This window comes from Lycorma delicatula, chromosome 4 (assembly GCF_047948215.1).
Source record: "Lycorma delicatula isolate Av1 chromosome 4, ASM4794821v1, whole genome shotgun sequence".
Classification (NCBI taxonomy): Eukaryota; Metazoa; Arthropoda; class Insecta; order Hemiptera; family Fulgoridae; genus Lycorma; species Lycorma delicatula.
In genome coordinates, this window is record NC_134458.1 from 164,154,025 (window position 1) to 164,175,801 (window position 21,777).

Here is a 21,777-nt window from a genome sequence, read left to right on the forward strand (position 1 = left end):
CATGGAACAACTGGTAAGCAAACAAGACAGCAGAAACAAACAAAAATTCAACACAAAGAAAACAAACTTACAAAACCCTTCAAAAAAGAGAAAACTAGAATTTAAAAACAATCTTCTAGAACAGATAGACAGAATGTTAGAATAACTGTGTAGAATACTATTGAGCATTTAAACTGAAATTAACTAAATACATACCATCAAGCTTATACTTCAAACAAAAAAATGGAGATGTAGTGACCAGCAACAAAGAGAATTGTGGAATCTTAACCAGATACTTTGAAAGCCTACTGAATTGTGAAGAACCCAAAAAAGATCCCTGGAAGTCAGTAACAAACACAAACCTAACTCAGGTACACCAAGCTTACAAAACATCAAAAGTGCAATCCAAGAATTCAAAATCGATGAAGCATGTGGGGAGAAGGAAATGACTAAAAAAAATAGAACAATGAAAATCTTTTGAAAAAACAGAGCTCACATAACAAACATAAAAAAGGCATCCAAATACCTTAGCACAAGATATGGTAAAAACAAGAGAGCTGTCAGCTTCAGTTACCTTGAAGTAATACAATTAGATAAAAAAGCAAATAAAACTAGGATCACCAAACCTTATAGCATTACCAAGAATATTTAACTAGAAACTAACCTAAAAAATGGATTAACTGAGGCATTACACAACAGCAGTAAGACCTGAGGTACTATATGTGGTTGAATTCACAATCTTAGACTAGGAAGAAATAAACAAACATGAAAATATAAAAATAAAAAAACAGAGGAAAATATTAATACCCAGAAATGAAGATGATTGCAAACTACGATAAAACAATGAACTTTACCGGAGGGTAGACAAATTGTTAAGACGTGATTAGGAAACCGAACCTTGATGAGAATGGATGAATACAGACTAACCAAGGAAACAACAGAAAGACAACTACTAAGAGTTAAAATATTTCAAAGGCGATCTAAAAGAAGCAAAGGCTGAAACAGAAAATCACAGACATGTTCAGACAAAAACTCAAAACATGTGAAGTTTTCAGAAGAAAATAGCAAGGGCATAATGAACCTAGCAAAGGCAAGAACATTCATACAAAATAAAAAAGTATTGAGAATAAAAAAATGAGATGCCAGCAGTGGCGTAGCGTGGGTTTCAGCCGCCCGGGGCGTAAGCCAAATTCACTGCCCCCTTATTTAGGTGTTTAAATCCAAAAGGGTCCAAAATTTATAGAAATTCTTAAGAACTTTTCGGCCAGAATAAATTTGTTATTGTATATTGTAAAGGATACAAATAGAAAAGTCATGTATGTTTTTTAATAAACACATTTGTTACAGAAGTTCTTATACGTATGCCATTTATTGATATATACACCACATTTATGATACGCGTCGACAAGATTAAGTTACTATTACATAAAATTAACAACACAAAATTTTTGACAAAGTTCAATAATTTAATAATCACAACACCCACTTAAAGAAATTCATGAATTGAGGTTAATTGAGTCAATGTGACTCTCCACTCATTACGACTGATGATGCAGGTGTTATTAGACAATACTGAACTCTATTTACAAGAAAGAATTAATTCTCGCTGTATATTCGTCGTGAACAATCAGAGCACAAAATAAAACATGGGGAATTACAAGGCAATTGGTTAGTACAGACGATGTTACCAGTCGCTAGAGCAGCGAGATGACGATACTCCCTAATAGAAAAGGGATTCCCCGTTTCTGTCACAGATTAAATAATAAAAAGATCCGTGCACACTTTAATCGGTTCCGAATTATAGGAGCAACAAAAATATGAAAAGAAATTGTTCAAATTTTTAGTTCAGATTGCAAGATATTATTACTATTATTATTTATTGTGAAATGTTGCCACCCTCGCTTCACTACACCACTGGATACCAGTAAGTGAAACTAATTATTGTGTTCCTAGAGGGAGTACACACAAAAAAAATTGTATGTACTCGGACAATACAATAAATGAATGACAACCTCTATTCTAATAAAATAACATATACTCGTATTTCTGTGATAATTAAATAATATATAAATAAAATTAATAATTATACTATTAAATAATTACTATAATGTTGTATTAATTTAATAATATATTAATTTCATAACTTATTACTTTATTTTACAGGCGATGATAACGCGAAATTGTTTTTCACCCATTCAAAAAAAAAAACTTTATTTTAATGCATTTATTTTTTTTTTCCAGTTACAGTGTTGCGGAGTTGATAATCCAAAAGGATGGATAACAATATTTCCTAACAATAATGTGCCAGGATCATGTTGTAGAGAACCTCCTGTAAATGCAAATGGTTTCTGTTCGAACACAATTGATGATCACCTTGTATTTCAAGAAGGATGTTACCAAAAGTTAAAAAATAAAGTTAAAGACAATATTATAACAATTATGGGTGTTGGAATCGGTATTGCGTTTGTGGAGGTTTGTATTTTTATATTGTTTTAAAGAAATCATTGTTTATAAAATAAATGATCTGGTTATAAATAATACTTTAAAGGAAACATGTAAGCATATAAATTTCTGGAGATTTGACATTGTGAAATCATGTATTTGCTAAATTCATTTCATGGGCAAATCTCATCCAAAGACTTCTACCCATTTTATACTAAAGTGATGCAAAATAATTTTTTTAGAATTTTTAAATAAATAAAAGAAAAAACAAAATTAAATACCCTGATTAGATACCCTAGCTTATTATTAAACTATATTTTTATTTCTTTTATGTATTATTGAATTTTATTATTATTGATACAAATTCATGCAGAAAATTTGCTTGTTCATTCCCAATAGAAAAGGAAGGTCCAACACTGAACAGCATTGGATCAATGTTAGTATAATACACAATAATAATAATAATAGTAATGAGAAAAATGGTAAAATTATTTATCATTTTTTAACAAAATTACTTAGGCTTAAACATATAAATATCTTGTAAAAAGATTGTTTATCACGTTCAGTGCTGAGCACTTGCAGGCATTTGGTCTGTGCATACATGAAATCTGCAGACCAGCAGCTTTTATATCTCTACTAGTAGGGATCAGCATGTTACCGTTGACTCTGTATCATATGTTAGTGCGTCAAGAAAGTTTTATGTTTTTGTATTGGGCAGTTCATTCATTGTTTCATTGAACTGGCTTTTTTTTGGTGGAATTTTAAAATTGCATGGTTTCATCATTTCTGAAAGACGATAGATTAATAATAAATAGCTATATTTTATAATTACACATTTATACTGTTATTTTAATTTTAAATAATATATTTTGGCGATTATTTATGTTCTTTATAATAAAAAAAATGTTACATAAATATTTTTGATTTTATTACTAATCTTTTAAAAAAAACCATTGAAATACACAAAATATTGTTTCATTATGAGTTTAAAACATAAATAGTAGTTAGTTTACTTGTTCGTCAGATCAGTTCTAAAACATTCAGAAGAATTTAGGTAAAAACTAACTTTCAGGTTGTAAACAAGTCATATGATAGATGAAATCAAATGAAATTAGACTGTAAATTAATCTGATATAAATGTAAAATAAAAATTTCTAAACCAATTATTGATGTATGGAATAAACTGAGGATTTATTGCACATAAATGTAACATAGACTAATAAAATCCACAAACTTAGTTCTTTCTTTTTTCATAAAACGAAGAATAAATAATTAAATAAATATTTCATAACTAAATAAAATTTGTATTTTTCTAACTTTTCTTTGTTTTATTCAACTTATCTTACATTATTTTGTTCAGAATTAAATTCTCTACAAGTTCTATGTGATTATTACCTATTTAAGAAAGTTATTGTATATCGAACATAAAAAACAGGGTTTTTTACTCCAATTTATTGGTTTTCACCCAAAATTTCTCAAAAACTACCACAAATATGGTTTTGGGACCTATTTTATTCAATTTTTCAGGTCAAAAACCATAAGAAATCATTAATTCTGCTCCTTAATTAACGTCTAAAATATTTCAGTACTACCTCATTTCACCGGGGCAGCTGAAATCTGAGCAAAATCTTTCATTAGCCGTAACTCACAAACGAAGCATTTTAGGATATATTATTTATATGAACTTTTTCCATTATTTTTCACAAGTAGAATAGGTTTTGAAAGTCCCAGAAGAACCTTGTGATACACTCTGTATAAATGTTGATAACTAGTATACTTAAGTGAGATAAAAGCAAAAAAATAATTCAGCATGGAGGGTTAATACACTGATAAAAAGCCAGTAGTGAATGTGTTATAATATATAGTGCATCATGAAGTATGGTCATCCTTATCACGTTGGCTGCCATGAGATGCGCCAGTGTTACTCAGGATTGATTTATGTACAAGCTGTAAGATGCGCCAACAGTTCTCAAGATTCCATTACAAGCAGGCTGTGAGTAGCCATGCTGGCTCCTCAAACATAGTTTTACATTATACACTGTTATATATCTTGGCCTGTTTTGAATGCTTTATTGTTTGTGTGTGGCTTATAAGGAATTTCAGACAATGTGATTGCACAGTGGCACCATTTTCTGACGCTTCATTTTTCTATTTTATGAACTTACTGTTGTCAAATGAGTGAGTTATTGTATGTTGTTAATGTTATTATTTTTGCTTAACATAGAAAATGTATATGTACATTGTAATTTTAAGCCATTAATAAAAAATTAAATTTTATTAGAAGAAATTAATTGGGAGATTAATGCCGGTGATACTCATGGCACATGAATGATACATGCATGAGGCAGTGAGTAGCACCAGTGCACTCACTTTCTTTTATATATAATATTAATACAAATAAATATATTAAATATTAATAATAATATATAATATAATATTTTTCTAATTTTAACTATATGTGCATATAAAAATATGTCTTAAACATTAAAAACAGTTGTTATTTGTAACTGCCTGATAGACAGGTTTTCCATTATATACTGCCAAAGTGTTAAATAATTTTTTAATGGTAAAAACATAGAAAAATATAATTTAGCAAATGGTCCATCGTAAGAGATATATTTTTTTCAACAACCGTACATCTAAGCTCATACTGGGGCCAATTTAAAATGGAAAGGTTAGGGTTTTAACAGATGATTTTAATAGGTATTGAAAAACAAAAATTTTTATTTAGTATGCTTCAGGCTACAACTCTAATCAAATTGGCAGCCAATTAATATTTTTCACAGCTAATTTCAAAAGTGGCTTACTGTACACGTTAAATAATGATCTCATACTGAAAAATAGATAATTTTGAGTGGAATATTTGGTAAATTTAATTTTTTAATATTTCAATATTAAGCAATTATTTAAGAGGTACTGTAGACCAGTTTAAAAATTAACTGAAAAGCATTAAATAGTTAACATTTTGTAACAATTAAATTTGGTTAGAGTTGTAGCAAAAGGTTTTTTCAAGTAAAAATTATTATTTTTCATGTCCTTTAAAATAATGTCACACACAACCATACCTTTTCATTTAAAATTTTTGAAACCATTTTGAATTTAGAGTAGGGGAACTCCCTCCTACCACCTTGGGAAAGGGCATCAATAAACTCAGTTAAAAGCTGACCACTGCCTGACCTTGTGAGTAGTTAAATTTTCTCCATTTCATGGATTGAAAAATGAAAATTTTAACAAAGATTCCTTTTAATTCAAATTAAAAATCAAAATTATTTGTCTTTAAAATGTATATTTCCAAAGCTTAATAACAGAAATGGTAAAATAAGCAGTTGAAGATCTATAATGAAGTTATAAAAAACTTTTGGAAATGTGGACTGATCATTTTATTTTAAATTTATTCATCTGAATCATAATAAATCTGTAACCCCCGTAAATTAAATTCTTTTAATTTTGTAATCTGTAATTATTAATTTTGCTTCTTATCTATCTTTTTTGGGGGATCTTGGGAGGTCTTTTCTGAGATATTTAAGATGAGTGTAAAAATAGTCTCAAATTTTCATTATTGTAATTTCTTGTATGTTTATATGACATAGAGACTTGAACCTGAGATCTCTTGGTTAAGATATTAGAATGCTCACCACTTCACTACTCACTACTGCCAATAGTGTGTTTATACAAACAAATTAAATAAGTAGTAAATAATAATATATAAATAAATTTAATGAGTTAGTTAAATCATTTGAAAATCTTTAAATTGAACCATGTTGGAAGTTGCAATTTTGGATTTAAAGTACAGACTTCCTCCTACTGTCCTGCAAAAGCACATTAATAAATTCTGTTTATCCAAATTTTAATTTGTAAGATCTATTTTCTAAGTATTTGATTATGTATTAAGCGTTAACGTGATGTGTTTTTGGTGTATTTTTATTTTTATTGTATTTCATTTTCTATCATTGCCAACCATCAAAACATACAAATAAAAAAGATATGTTAAATTAATTTTGGTAATTTTTATTCTGTACCTTAGAGACTCATTATGTAGCAAAATAGGAATTAAATTCTTTTTAATGTGAAATCCACGCCCTTTAGAATGCTTTTAGGTAGATTTCATAAGAAAGTTACCTATTGCAATGGGTACCTTGATTTGACTTCCAAAAAATTTTACATATCATCACGTTTCACATCCCCCAGATCCCAAAACCACTGTCATTTCAAAGTTTATATAGAATATATATATTCGAGGTATATTGAAAAAGTAACGAGAATTTTTGTTTTTTTGGAAAGAATTTTATTTATTCATCTACATTAATGTTATCCCCTTCAAAATAGTCCCCGTTAGATATTATACACTTACGTCAGTGCTTATTCCAATCCCTGAAACACTTTTGGAACTCGATCTTTAGAATCGTGTTTACTTCTTTCAGCTCTTCACTTTTAATATCATCTATGCTTGTAAAATGACGGCCCTTTAACGTTCTCTTTATTTTTGAAAATAGAAAAAGGTCACACGGGGCCATGTCTGGCGAATATGGCGGCTGGGGTATCATTACAGTGTTGTTTTTGGCTAAAAATTGAACAAGCAATGAAGTGTGAGCAAGTGCATTATCGTGGTGCAAAAGCCATGAATTGTTTCGTCACAAATCTGGGCGTTTTTTACGGATTGCTTCATGCAAACGGCGTTGAACTCGTAGGTAGTTCTCCTTATTGATCGTTTGACCTTCTGGCAAGAACTCATGATGCACTATGCCGTTAAAATCGAAGAACACGGTGATCGCAACCTTCACATTTGACCGTACTTGTTGATCTTTTTTCGGTCTTGGTTGGGACGATTGAGCCTTAGTTTCGACATCATATCCGTAAATCTGTTTCATCACCTGTTATGACACGGTTCAGTAGTTCTATATCGTTATTGACTTAATTTAGCGACTCCTGAGCAAATTCCATTCGCCGCTGTTTTTGTTCGAAATTCAACAATTTTGGAACAAATTTTGATGTCACACGTTTCATATCCAAAACATCCGAAAAAACTTCATGGCATGAGCCAATTGATATCCCATCATCATCAACGGCGTCTCTGATTGTGATTCGGCGATCATTCATAATCATTTCTTTCACTTTTTCCATGTTTTCACCGGTTGTTTACGTGCTGTGGTGTCCGGGGCACAAGTCATCTTCAACTTCTTCACAGCCTTCTTGGAAACGCTTATACCACTGGTAAACACTTGCTTGACTCATAGAAGACTCACCAAAAGCAATATTTAACATTTTTTAAACATTGCTACACTTTATTCCATTCTTATAGCAAAATTTAATAGAAATTCTCTGATCCATTTTTTATACAAATAAAAAATCGCCAGTCGTACCAAAACACGTGTTATCCTTTTGACAGCTGACAGCAGACTGAACATCCAATATAGTTAAAAATGTACAGATACTTTTCAGACATATTTACCAATAAAACAACGAAAAAATCCTGAGAATCGGACTAATACAACCCGCGAAATTTCAAAATTCTCGTTACTTTTTGAACACATCTCGTGTATATATATTTCACTTTCTTGTGAACACGGTAACTGCCATAATTTTGTGCGAATCACTTTCAAATTGATACATAAAATATAATGACCCAAAATCTTGGTCAAGTTCACTAATGGGCAAAATCGGACCATTGGAGTAGAAATGGGAGAGGGCTTTTTTGAAGAAACAAAATATTGCTATAACTTTTTTATTAAGTAAAATATCGAATTTTTTTAAAGTTCCTACTATTCTTTGGATAACGGCCTAAAACTTATCTAAGTAAATTTTTTTTATATCACCAGTTATTGGCTCAGGGGGTTGAAAAAATGGGGTTTTGAAGACAAAAAAGAATCATACCTTCCTTAATAGGCACAGTTTCAAATCAGTCTGAAGTGGTCGTTAGTCCTCTAAACATTAACTAAAACTTTTGTCTGAAACAGTTTTTTATATGACCAACCCTTACGGCAAGGGATGGCGGGATGGTCAAATTTTAATTGTAAGAAGATGGGGCTTGTCGTATGCTAAACATGTGAAACTTTTTTCACATGCCACCATTGTCATGTTAAGTATTTCTTAACTTTAAGGCAGAAATCTTTTTTATCCCCTACTTAGCACTGGTGAAACCTACCTCCGCCTTCCAGCATGTTGAAAGAAATTTTTATTTTCCAACACATGAGTTTTATAATCATAATTTATTAATCAGAATATTCAACTTATCAGCATATGTTGTAAATATGTATCTACACCAGTGATTTTGCTCATACATGTGAGGATGTCTTGGTGATATTTTACTGCCACAATTATAAATAACAATCTTGATTGGTTTATAATACGTTTTATTAAAATTTACATTTTGTTTATCTACTTAATTCATGTAACATCATAATTTGGTGAATGTTTAAAAACCTTTTTCTACACTAAGTTAGGTTTATTTCAATATTCTAATGTCTATTGTTTGTTTTTTTGTCTCATAGCTTGCTGGTATAGTTCTTGCATGTTGTCTTGCTTCTGCAATTAAACGAGAAGAAGAATTAAAGTAAGCATCCTTCAGTTTTTTGTTTGTTTTTTTTTTTTTTAATTTACAATTATTGTGTGCATGTATATGATAAAGAAATTTTTAATTATGACACATTTATAATTAATTAATAAAAAGTTATAAAAACAAATGTAAAACCCATATAAGAATGGTGTTTGTCTTAAAAGCTTACAGAATGATCGCTTTCATTTTAAACAGTAATTTAAAGGTAAATTATAGTTTATCTAAAATGCATGTGTCATGCTGTATGTTACATGGTTTTATTCCATAAAAATAAAATTGCAGCAGTACATTGGCATGTCATACTGCTGATTAATTATGCAGGTCGTGATCACTTTAAAAGGTGCCATATTGTGATGATTCTGCTTCTTTATTTAACTGGTTTTTTTTTGTTTTTTTTATAAAATCAAAGCAATTTATTAGTATAAAAACCAGAAAAGAAAATTAAAATTATCAATTCTAAACAGCTCTTAACTTAATAATTAAAAAACTAAGTATTCTTAGATTTAATTAATATTTTAAATTTATGAGAATAACTACTATTTTGTTAGCATTAAATATGTGCCAATTAAATGTATATAAAATATATTACAAAATGTGTTAACTAAATAATTAAAAATAATAATAAATAAATAAAGTGCTGTATGGTTTATTGTCAAATGCTGAAAATGTATAACAAATGTATGTTTTGGTAACATAAAGCATCAAATCATGTAACAAAAATTATTTAGATACCATTTGGTCCAACATTTCCTGGAAAAAACCTGTATTTTATACAATTACACTTTCGAATTATAAAAATATTTACAACATTATAGATTATGTTACACTTTTTATTATAAAAAAGTGAATTGTAAGAAAAATATTTTTAAAATATTATAAAATGACTTAAGTTTTATAGTTCAGTTACAGTAAAAATTTAATAATTCTTCATGTTTATCTACTACAAATATGATTTTGTTTTATAATTGGGAACAGGTAATAAAGTAGAAAACAGATACAGAAAATTTTAAAACTGATTGTTTTGAATTACTTAGATTAACCTAAGTAGGTATGAAAGTTGTTTGGAAAATTCTCGAACTGACAAACAAAATTTTTCAGAAATCTTTATTTTCAACTGTTATTTTTGATGCCTTTCCAACTTTTAAGTACCCTCAATATAATGTGATTTATGCAGCTTTGCAAAATAAACATTTGTCTCAGCTTTCACCTCGTGATCCGATTGAATCTGTCCAGCAAGCCTTCAGGTTTGGGTAGAGGAAGTGAATATGGCACATAGGAAAACACTTCATAATGTAGGACATGGAGTTTTACAGCAACAACCTAAGGCATATGTGTGTAGTGCATTATTGTTCTGAAAGAGCACTTTCTTTTTGGCCACATGTAGATGTTTAGCCTGAATAGCACCTGAGTATCCATAATTTTGAATGAATGTATGACAACGTTTAAGTTCAGCAGCACACATTTTTTTTGTTGAAAACAAGAGGAAGAATCCTTTAAAGTGGAATCTAACTTTTTATATGTCATTCAGGGTTAATCTTTTAAAACAAAATACTTTATGAAAGCTTGAACAGTTGTATCCATTTTTTCAGAAAATGTCAAAACTTGTTTGCTTTATTTAATCATCACAAACATCAACTAAATGTACACATGTGAAACTTCATAGCACACCATCTAAAGATAAAGGATTATATTTGGCAAATATAGTCATTTGGTCATATTTGCATCACCTCTATGTCAGACCAAGAATTTTCCAAACAACCCTGTTGTTTTAGTTAAATATTACTATATTTACATGTTTGAGATGCTTTGTCCTCTTCCATTAGCTGGGCTTATAAAAAAAATTATTTCAGTTAAACAATTCATAAAATAAATCTTTATTTATTAAATTTTTCTGCTAAACTTTATCTATTAAACTTATTTTTTTATAAATTTGTTATTATTAAAAAAAAATTGAATAATTATTGTTGTACTAATATTTCTTGTAATTTCAGGATAGCTGATATACTTGTTTTAAACATTACATTTAGAAAGGTCGAGTACTTTCTGTTCCTTATATCACTAAATACATTTGTTTAATGTAAGTTCTATTTACCTGTTACAAACTGCTTCTTCATTAACCGTTTTAAAATGGCTGGTTGAAGAGTAAAATGGTATAGTCATTTACCCTTGGAGCTCTTGGTTTGATACACCATTGTTCAAGAATATGATGGGCTCAGCTAGAAGGGAACAGTAAAGTGTTTCACTGCACCCTTTCGTTTGTAAAAGCCTACCATGGAATGCTTTTTATTTTGTTAATGTAACATAAGACAGTCTGTAATCTTTCTTATTATGCTTTGTAAACATACAAGTACTGTGTAAGACTTTTTAAATTGTTCACATTGCTTTGTATGTCACTGCAGTTATATTGTAATAATAATCATAAGGAGGATAAACATGTTAATGTTGCTTTAGTGACTTTTACATGTGTTTTGTTTCATTATTGCTTTTATAATAGGAACATTCAGAATTTAATGTCCCCCAAATAAGATTCATCTATTATCTTTTTACCAAAAACATTACATTTTCCAGCACACAGTTTTTGTTTTAGTTGTCTTGAAAAGACCATTAGTCTTCTTAAAAATTTGGCCAAAAATTTATTTAAACTAATTCTTTTTGCATTCCTCTGAATTTCAGAACTTAAAATAAGTAATAATGGACTAAAGGTTTATGTTTAAACAGTAATATCATCATTTAATTGGTGGCAAACCAGTATCACTGAAATTGTGTTCTTCACTTTTATTTTAATACCTTGAGATCAAATATCCTACCTCAAGTTGACATTCTATTGTTAACTCTATCAAGCTTGTACTTTATGACAATTTAACAAAATTTTTAAAGACGTACTGCAGAACATTTGTCAGACAACAGCTTACAAAGTTCCTGTTGTAAAGTTGCCTAACTTATGGTTATTTTAAAACATTCTCCAGTTATGAATCATCAATAACTTTCTATAATAAGGCAGAATCTCTAAACAGCTGAATGATTTATTTTAAAGTAAAATTTATGAGAGTGTGATATACATTTATAAACAAAGAAAACAATCATGATCATTTATTTAGTTTATTAATGTACACAGATAATTTACTTACTGCAGGAAACAACAAAGTAACTCATTATTTTGAGTGTAGTAAATATCTGTACTTGACACGTTATTTCAAGAATTATAACACAAAAAGATTAATATAATTCAAAAAATTGTTTAATATGTAGTGAAAGGGAAAAAAATTCAATAAGTTTCTTTTTTGCTTAGTGTAAGTATATCTGGACTTAGGGTTAGTCTACAATGTGTTATTGTAATTTGACCTTCTGGAACATAGCAAGTGTTTGATTTCAGTAAAAGGTTTTTAAATATTATATATTTTAATTATTGATTTATTGCATTATATTTACTTACAGAAAATCTTTAAAAGAAAAATCTTGCAGTTTTTAATGAATTTTGAAAAGTAAAAAATTTACTTTTTTTACTTTCTGCTGTTAAATATAACATGTACAGGTGTTCATTTTATTTGATCTTTTCTCTTTATTTATAAATTTTAAAAATATTACAAGTAACAGATTTGATCTAATAAGGTCATTTTACTTTATCGTTCACAATATATATTAAATGGCGATTGAGAAATGTGAAAAAGTTAAGTTGCAGAGAAACTAATTGTTTTATTTGCAAACATAAATATTTGTGAAAATTTACTTCACACTGTTAGATTCTGTACTTTGGTGTATAATCACTAAACTATACAATTTTTTTATTCTTCACATTTTTCTTATATGGAAAATAATTTATGGCATTATCTAAACAAACAATTCTGAATTAAATGATTGTCGGCCTTGTTATATTTTAAATAATAAAAATGACAGAACAAATAGACTGAAGAATATTGAAAATAACCAATATCAAAATGAGATTTATTTTCTGATAAATTACCTGTTTTTGCTACAATACCAAGTGATTTTTGTTTAGTTTAAATGCAAATATAAAGCCACATCAATTTGTAAATCATCAAATGCATAGCTCTAAGAGTGTTTCTTCATGACAAAAAATCATAAACATAAGTTATTAATCTAGGCTTGGTCTACAAGCAAGATGGGCAGACCGCAAACTTTACATGCTTTACACACTTTACCTCCAACCCCTGGAATGTCTTTAGGAACAGTAATGTGAAAATAACTTTTTATCATGAACTAAGAATAAGATACCAATGGTTAAAGCCATGTTTAATAAACTAGCCTCTGTAAATTATTGAAGTTAAAAATAAAATTAACTTTTGAATTATTAGACACATGTTTGTGTTAAGTAATTGATCACTATAGCAATTGATATCCGTACAAACAATCAATCAACCTAAAGCTTATCAAATTACTATAAATTCTTGGGTAGTTGAAACAAAAATTGTGTTAACCAAAATCTGATAGATTTTGGCTCTCAGCATAATTTTGTTTTTATGCAAGTGATGTTATTATACACATACTTTTGTTGTTATACATACTAAACAAGCATATTTTGCACTAAGAATAAATGTATGATTAATATTTAACAGATGTGGATTAAATTATTCTTTTTAACTTTTCTATTGCATCAAATTTATTCTACAGCCACTAATGTATATTAACAATAATAAATTTAACTTTATATTTTATTGTTAAGATATGTATTTTCATTATATGTTCTTTTAAACATATTATGTTATTTAGCTTATAACTTATTAAAACCTTTTGCAGCTGTCTTAAAGCTACAATATTTAAGACTTCTTCATGCACAGATAATATTCTATCTTCAAAGTATATATATATATATATATATAGCTCTTTATAATCCATTTTTTTTTTTTTTTTTGTCTAATATTAAAGGGGAACACTGTTAATTGAATAGTTTATTTGCAGAGACTTGTGCAATATATGATTTTTTATGCAGCAGGCGTTAAACAGCAGTGAGGATCTCACTGAATAGTGTATAGTTCAGTTTGATAATTCCACATGCTACACAATTTTGGGGTTAGGGGTTAGGAACCCTGTACCTGTCTCAGGTAGCTCTTTATTCCTGGAGTAAAAAATTTTCAATTTTGCATATATTTTAATTGGTCAACATAAAATTATTTGATCAGTAATGTGCTATTCCCATCTATGTAAAAATGGCTTGAGCTATCCTCTGTCTTTTGCAGTAGTATCTCCAAAGATTTATCCTTTTTCACTGACAATCTCATTATCATTATCCTTGATCCCTTTTCTGAGGGTATATCTAAGGGTGATATTAGAAAAAATGTTTAATTAGATTAAAATCGCAATTTTAATCAGAAAATTTGATTTAGTTATCAAGTGAGTCACGATAATATAAAAAACAAGATGACCGCCATATCGCTTAAGGCCTACTTTTTACAATAACTGTTTTTTTCGTCGGATTTTTACGACTAAGGTGTCGTTTTGTTTACAAAAAAATGGTTCATAATTTTTATAATACAACACAATTTGATAAATCTAATAATTCCTAAGATATTTAAGATTGAAAAATTGAAATGACAGCCATTTTAAAATTTGTCAATGAAGAGTATTGTTATTTTTTTTCCTATTAAAAAATGTTAGTTTAAAATAAAGTACAAAATTTTGTTGTATTATCTCCAACCGTTCTTGAAAAATAATTTTTTTTTAAACAATACACAATGGGGGACAGACAGAAAAATATACACATTTTTGGACCTATGTTCACAGGACATTTTTTGTTCAGTATGTTAAGTATAATCGCTTCCTATAGTTTGGCCTCACCTTTTAAGGACATGTATATATTCTGATATAAAGTGTCATCTCTTGGAGGCTACCCTTAAAACCTCAATGGATTTTTAATAGGTAATTTAGTTGTCAGATCATTATCTGTCCTCCATAAGTATGAATTGTGTAGAACTATATTTAGAAAATTAAATATCATAACTTATCCTTGCATTTATATTTATAAATGTTCGAGCTTTACTAAAAAGAATGTTTACTTAATCTTAAAAAATAACCAATAACACCACCATTACCAGACCAGACAACGGAACTGTTTTCATACAACTTAACACAGTACCTAAGTTTTCATACTACTTAGCACATTACCTAAGTTTATGAGAAAGGGCCTTATTATGCCTCCATTGCCACTTTTAATAAATTAATGAATCATTTGAAAAATCTTTCCACCAATTTATTTAAAATACAATTAAAAGATATTCTTTAGTGGGAACAATATTATTTTGTTGATGAATTTTAAATAATACTAATTAAAAATAAAACAAAATACTCACCTTATCTGCATCCTGTTCAATGTATACATAAATATGTGCTTAAAATAATTTTCAGCAACAGCTTCTGAATTGTAAATTATTTAGTAGTAATTTTTTATATTTAATGTATTTACCTTAATGTTATTTCATTTATTTAAATAATTAATATGGACTTTAAATCACATCAATTTTTTATTTTATAATTAGTTTTTATATTTATAATTTGTCTTTTATTGATGTGATCTATAGAATGTATTTGTATGTTCCAATAAGAATAAAGATTTATTTAATTTTTAATGTTAGCTTAGCACATTTTTTTTTTTTTTGTAAATTGTATGAGTGAACTGTTTGTTTACTCATTTAATTATATACAATTCCATGATATTTATTGACATGAAATGTTTAATCTACCATCAAAGACCAGGGGATGAAGTTTAATTTTATATTTGGGACAATGCAGTGATAAATTATTGTGCGTTTTTAAAAACCATTTATTCAAGTATTTTGTTTTATAGTGTGTTAAAGGATAAATCTTACTTTTGTTACTGAATTATTATTTTATTGTTTTTATCATTATGTATCATTTTCTTTAAATTTTGAAATTTTATTTAGATTATAAAGTTTTGTTTATTAGGACATTTCAAAAGTTTTACTCCCCAAGCTAGTGTTTTTTTATTTATATAAAAATTATATATTTAATTTTAAATTTTATTATATATGTATAGTTCAGATAATCTGAAATTAGTCCATAATTTTTTTGTAACTACATTCTGTGAATGAAGTAAAACCTTTGTTCATTTTTTTTCTGGTAAATATATTTTAATAGAAATACATAAATTAGTGATTAAATATTTGTTAACTACATGTGCTGTTTCATTTTTGGTAAAATTTAAATTTATTTCTGATAGTAATACTACTGCTTATTGAAGAATCTCTGCTGCTTCATTCTTCAATTTAACTGCCGGCTTAGAAAAATTTATCATCATGCCAACGCATGTATAAAAATTTTACTGCAACAGCACTCAGCAGTATTTAGGTATTTTGTAAAAAGTGAATGTATATATATGTAGTTATTGCTTATTTGTCTGTGGTATTATTTTTACACATTTACTTATGCTTTATTATTTTTTTTTTGGTTTGCTTTATTGCACTTATTAATTAATTATATTAACAATTTTTTCATCATCATAGTTATTTATTACTCTATTTTGTAAGCAAGTAAGCGCCAAATTTTTTTTGTCTAAAGGAGATAGAATGCAATAGATGCTGGGTTATTCACAAAGCAGTTGATAACTAAAAAGATGTATTTGTAACTTTACTTTATAATTGAACACTAGAAGAAAGGTATTATGAATGCTTAATATCAGAAAATTTAGATGCCTCTTGTTTGCTCCCTAAGAAAAACTCTGCACTTCCCAAAGTTTTTTTTTGTGAACAAACACAAAAGGAAGTTAACACTTTCAATGCAGATGCAACCTGGAATCACATAATGCTGATCTTAAACTGCAGACAATAGTTCCTCCAATCAAAATTATAAACTAATGATGTTATTAACTTGGAATTTTTTATACATGCTCTAAAAATATAGTGAATATCATTGCTGTAAGAAATTTTTTAAAGTAAATTATATTTATATCGACTTTAAAGTATTTATATGTATTTGAACAAAAAGCTTTAAAAATATTTTTTGACAAGAAAAAAATAACTTAATTATTTTCTGTGTAAATAATTAAATTTTTGAATAAATATATGTGAAATCACACTCATGCTCACATTAGTATGAGTGCTATAAAGCAGCTGCATTTAAATTTAGATAATTTCATTTCAAGCTGAAACCTATTTTCAATTTTTTTTTTACTATAACCATATTTTTTTAAATTATAGATTATTTATTATTATTTTCAATTTAAACATAAAATACCATGATGGATGTGTTCTGGAATAGCATAATGCTGATCTTAGACTACATCAAGATTATAAAATGAATGATATTATTAACTTTAAAATTACTCAAAATAATAGTGATGCATTTATGAAACCTTGTTCTATAAAGTATATAGCTCTATTCCCTCTCATTAGAATATCCAGGTCTGTTGTGATACAAGTTGAGTTGCTAACTGGAAAGTGGCTTGTCTGCATTAGAAAGTTTGATACTTTGTTAAGGTCTATATTAATATTTATATAACAAACTACTTAAAAAAAAAAAAAAACTAGTCATAAAAATATATATTTATTTTTTTTAAACTGGATCAGTTCAGGAACCCATCTACAGTTTTACTAATATTAAAAAAATTTCTTCATTTTGTTGTCAGTAGTAACTAACTATTTTTGTCTGCACTAAATATTTTAATATATTCATATATTCATTGTGGATCTACAAGAGGTGACTGAAATGTATTGCATACTGGAACATAACTAAAGAACAAATGTTACACAAAGCGACAGATGCTGCCATCTTGTAGTTTTACATACCAAAAAACTCATTAACCTGCACCCTCTCATTTTCTGTCAGTCAAGAAAGCCTTAATGAGTCAACATATAAAAAACAATGTGCAGTGATTGAATTTTTAACAGGAGAAAAAGTGAATGCTAGTGACATTCATAATTGTATAATGATGAAACTGTTATAGAAAGAAGTACTGTGAATAGATGGGTGATAAAGTGTTGTGGATCAGAAGCTGGTAAACTTAGTATTTGGAGGATGAACATTGCAAGTGGTCGACCAGTTTCTGCAAATGATGAGAAGCACCAAGGTGCTTCTAAAACAGTGCTAAAGCACCTTAGGAGGTGTGTGTTTCGTATTTGGCCCTCCATGGAACCAATAATTCTGCTGTGTGATAATGCTCAGACACGCACATCACATGCAACTGCCAAATGAAATGACAAGTGCAGTTGAATTTGAACTTATTCTACACCCTCCATACTCACCATATTTGGCACCTTGTGATTTTTCACTTTCTTTGCAATCAAAGAGGGATATTAAGGATATTTATTTCACCATGGATGGATGATGAACTAAAGGACACAGTGAGGTCATTGATCAAAAAAAGACGGCATTCTTCATTGACGGATTGAGAAAACTGGTTCACCATTGGGAGAAATGTGTAGGTGTAAATGATGGCTACATGGAAAAAAAAGTGTAAATTTAAGTAGCAATTAAAAGTAATTTATGCCATATTTGTTTCATTTGACTATTTTTTTATTTATTTTCGAGCAGCTGTGAATTACATTTCAACCACCCCTCATGGTTCAGAACAACATTAATATACTTGTTTCCTTGTTTACAGTTGCATATAAAGTTAATTACAGTTACTCCATAATGAAATATATTTATATGTCACTATATTTCTTATATTTTATCTGTATACTCTTTTTATATTGTTTACACTTTACAAAACTTGGAAATAGTCTTCATTCAGCATGAGGTTAAAAAGATTACATCTGAATAGATTCATGGATATGAAGAAATATTTTTACTTACTACATGGACAATAAATAACAAACTCTTTATAAAAATTTTTTTTTTGTACTGAATTAAATCAATAACTGACTAATCTCTCTACTACAAAATTTTATAATTTTTGTCAGTATGTTAAATTATCTTAATATTATATTTCATTAAGGGTGTAAAGAAATATATTTATCCCTTTTTGAAAGAAATTCTTATGTGCAGGGCAGTATAAAACTTCCTTAAATACTTGAATTACTCCTCTAAAAGATTGCTTAAACTTATCAACTTTATAACCGATTCAAGAAATGTATACTGATACCTATTATAATACTAAATACTATCTAGGTGAGTTTATTTTAAACAAATTTTTTGTAGAAGAACTATAAAATTGGCTTTAATGTAGCTTGACCAGCCAAGCTATATCGAAAAAAAAAAATAAACAACAGAAGTTGCATTTTACCTGTTCCAGGTGATTGGTGTCAATGATATTTGTTATTAGCTTGTTTAACAGATAATAAACATGGTTATTGGTGTTCTATCGCCTTACTATCATGCATTGGTCACAGCAAATCTATATTTTCACTTTTTAGTATACATTTTCCTTGGACACTGCTCCTGGCCAAGTAGCAATTGCTATCCAATAATAATATTACTTAATGAAATTATATATGTATATTTTTTTACTGAAATTAATCTTTTTAAGATTCATATTATTCCTCTTTATTGTTAAATTATATATACTCTTAAATAAACCACCTAGTACAGAATATTGAGATAAGACATATTTTACCTTAATTTTTCATGAAAGTACTTTGCAGGATCCTGCATCCTCAGTCATGATTGAAATAATTCCATTATTGCATAATAAAAATCTAAAAATAAAAATACTAAAGTAATGATAATTGCATTTTAATTTAGTTTAGTGCTACTATCTGCTTTTTATAACACCATTTCCCTCAAACTGTGTGATGATTTATCAAATTAAAATTTTGTTTGTATTTACAAATTATGTATTATTTTTCTAATATATTTAATTTTTTGTCATCTATTAATTTCTAATATTTCTAAATCTGTGTTAATATCAGAAATAGAATGTTTGTTATTTATTAGATCTGCCATATTAGATAAACCTAATTTATTATTTTTGTAATTTCTACAATGTTCAAGAAATCTAGTTAACAAATAGATCCTTTAAAACTAGATTTCTTAAACATATAGAAATTACGAAAATAATAAATTAGGTTTATCTAATATGACAGACCATCTAATAAACAATGTATTTCTGATATTAACACAGATTTAGAAATTAATAAGATTACATAAAATTAAATATATTAGAAAAATATTACTTACGTAAATACAAACAAAACTTCAATTTGATAAACCATCAAACAGTGTTTGAGGAAGATGGTCATATAAAAACTTCTAACAGTTAGCAGCACTCATGTAAATTAAAATGTAATTCTCATTATTTTAGTATTTTTACTTTTAAATTTTTATTATGCAATAACGGAATTATTTCTATCAAGACTGAGTGTGGGACCGCAAAAGTAATTTCATGAAAAATTAAGGTAATATATGTCTTATCCGTATTCTGTACTAGGTGGTTTATTTAATAGAATTTAAATATGTATATGTGTGCGACTATTACTTATTTCTTCACTTTATTAAAATCATTCTTAAAAAAACTTGCTTATAAAACTTTCAACAATAGGTAATCTTTTATTTATTTTTTGCACTAAATATTTATGATTCATCATACATGTTGGTTTGTATTTCTGTGTTTCAATTTTTTTTAAATTGTAAATTTCTAATAAATTAGAATAAGTAATAGCCTAATTTATTTTCAAAAACTTATAGAAGTGAGAATGCAAACTTTTTCGGTCCATATACGTTAGAGCAATCAGGTACAGTACTGGGCTTAGATATCACAGACTGGTGAAATATTAATTGAGGTGCATCACAAAGTTGTGGTCTCTTGTATATTATTTTTAATCACAGGTGAGCCAGTAAAACCAGTGATACAAAATATTTTATATACCAAGTTTTCAGTAACTTCTTTAATCATTTACTGTTTAGCCATGACTTTTTCCTTAAAGTGCACTCTTTTATTATTCATTGATGCTCTTGGTTTTCCAACTATATCAGTATGTTCAACTAATTGAACATTGTGGATGAGTGTGTACCATTTATTAACTGTTCATTTCTCTATAATAAAATTGCTAAAAAAAAGTCTTTAACATTTTCACTACATTAGAGCACTTCTTTCGTTTTGCACAAAATATTATATATACTCTTTATTCTCTTTTTATAAACTATTAAACAACAAAAAAACTTTCTTGAAACTTAAGTCATAACTCCATGTCTAGTATATTTGCACATGTAGACAGAAACATATGAAGGATAAATGTACAGTAAAATAAGCTTTTCATTTGAGTATTTTTATCTTGTAAAATTCAAAAGTTGCATGATATTCTGATTGAACCTCAAATCAACAATTCACGTTTAGCTGTTTCAGATTTGCATATCAATGCTCAAATAGTATTGTCCAAAATAAAATTATATCTAACCCATTGTATGTATTACTGCAGATAATCTAATATATTTATAGATTAATCTTTATGGGTAAATGTTTGTATAAATTAGTGAATATATATATATATTTAATACTAATCAAACTATGGTATAACATCCAGTTATATATATATTCTGTATATATATTACAGAAGTTGTTAATTTGTAACAAAGATATAGTAGGTTTTTCTTTAACTTTCAAGAATGGGAAACATGAAACAATTATTATTCATCTAATAATTACCAATTAAATTATTATAATATTTATTTTAGTTCTACATATGTAAATTTGTAAGTAAAATAAAGCTGTTGTGAAACAGTTCACCTGTTTTGAAAAAATAAAGAAGTATTTCAATGCTAAGATTGTTATGCATTATCAGTTTTAAAAAGAAAAATTTTTGGAAGATTCATTGTGGAGTTAAAGGATTGTTGAGGCATAATAAGCTTATCACAATTTTATCACTGTTGCCTGTAGCATTGAATTATTATTTTAC

At 27.8% G+C, this 21,777-nt stretch overlaps 1 protein-coding gene across 1 annotated transcript in view; it reads left to right on the plus strand.

Moving 5' to 3' along the window:
* Positions 1-21,777, plus strand: part of Tsp47F (Tetraspanin 47F) — a 79,999-nt gene that overhangs the window by 57,556 nt on the left and 666 nt on the right. Inside the window, exons 4-5 of the mRNA XM_075362065.1 lie at positions 2,221-2,451; positions 8,910-8,971. Coding sequence (XP_075218180.1) covers positions 2,221-2,451; positions 8,910-8,971 — 293 coding nt within the window. The remainder of the gene's footprint in view (positions 1-2,220; positions 2,452-8,909; positions 8,972-21,777) is intronic.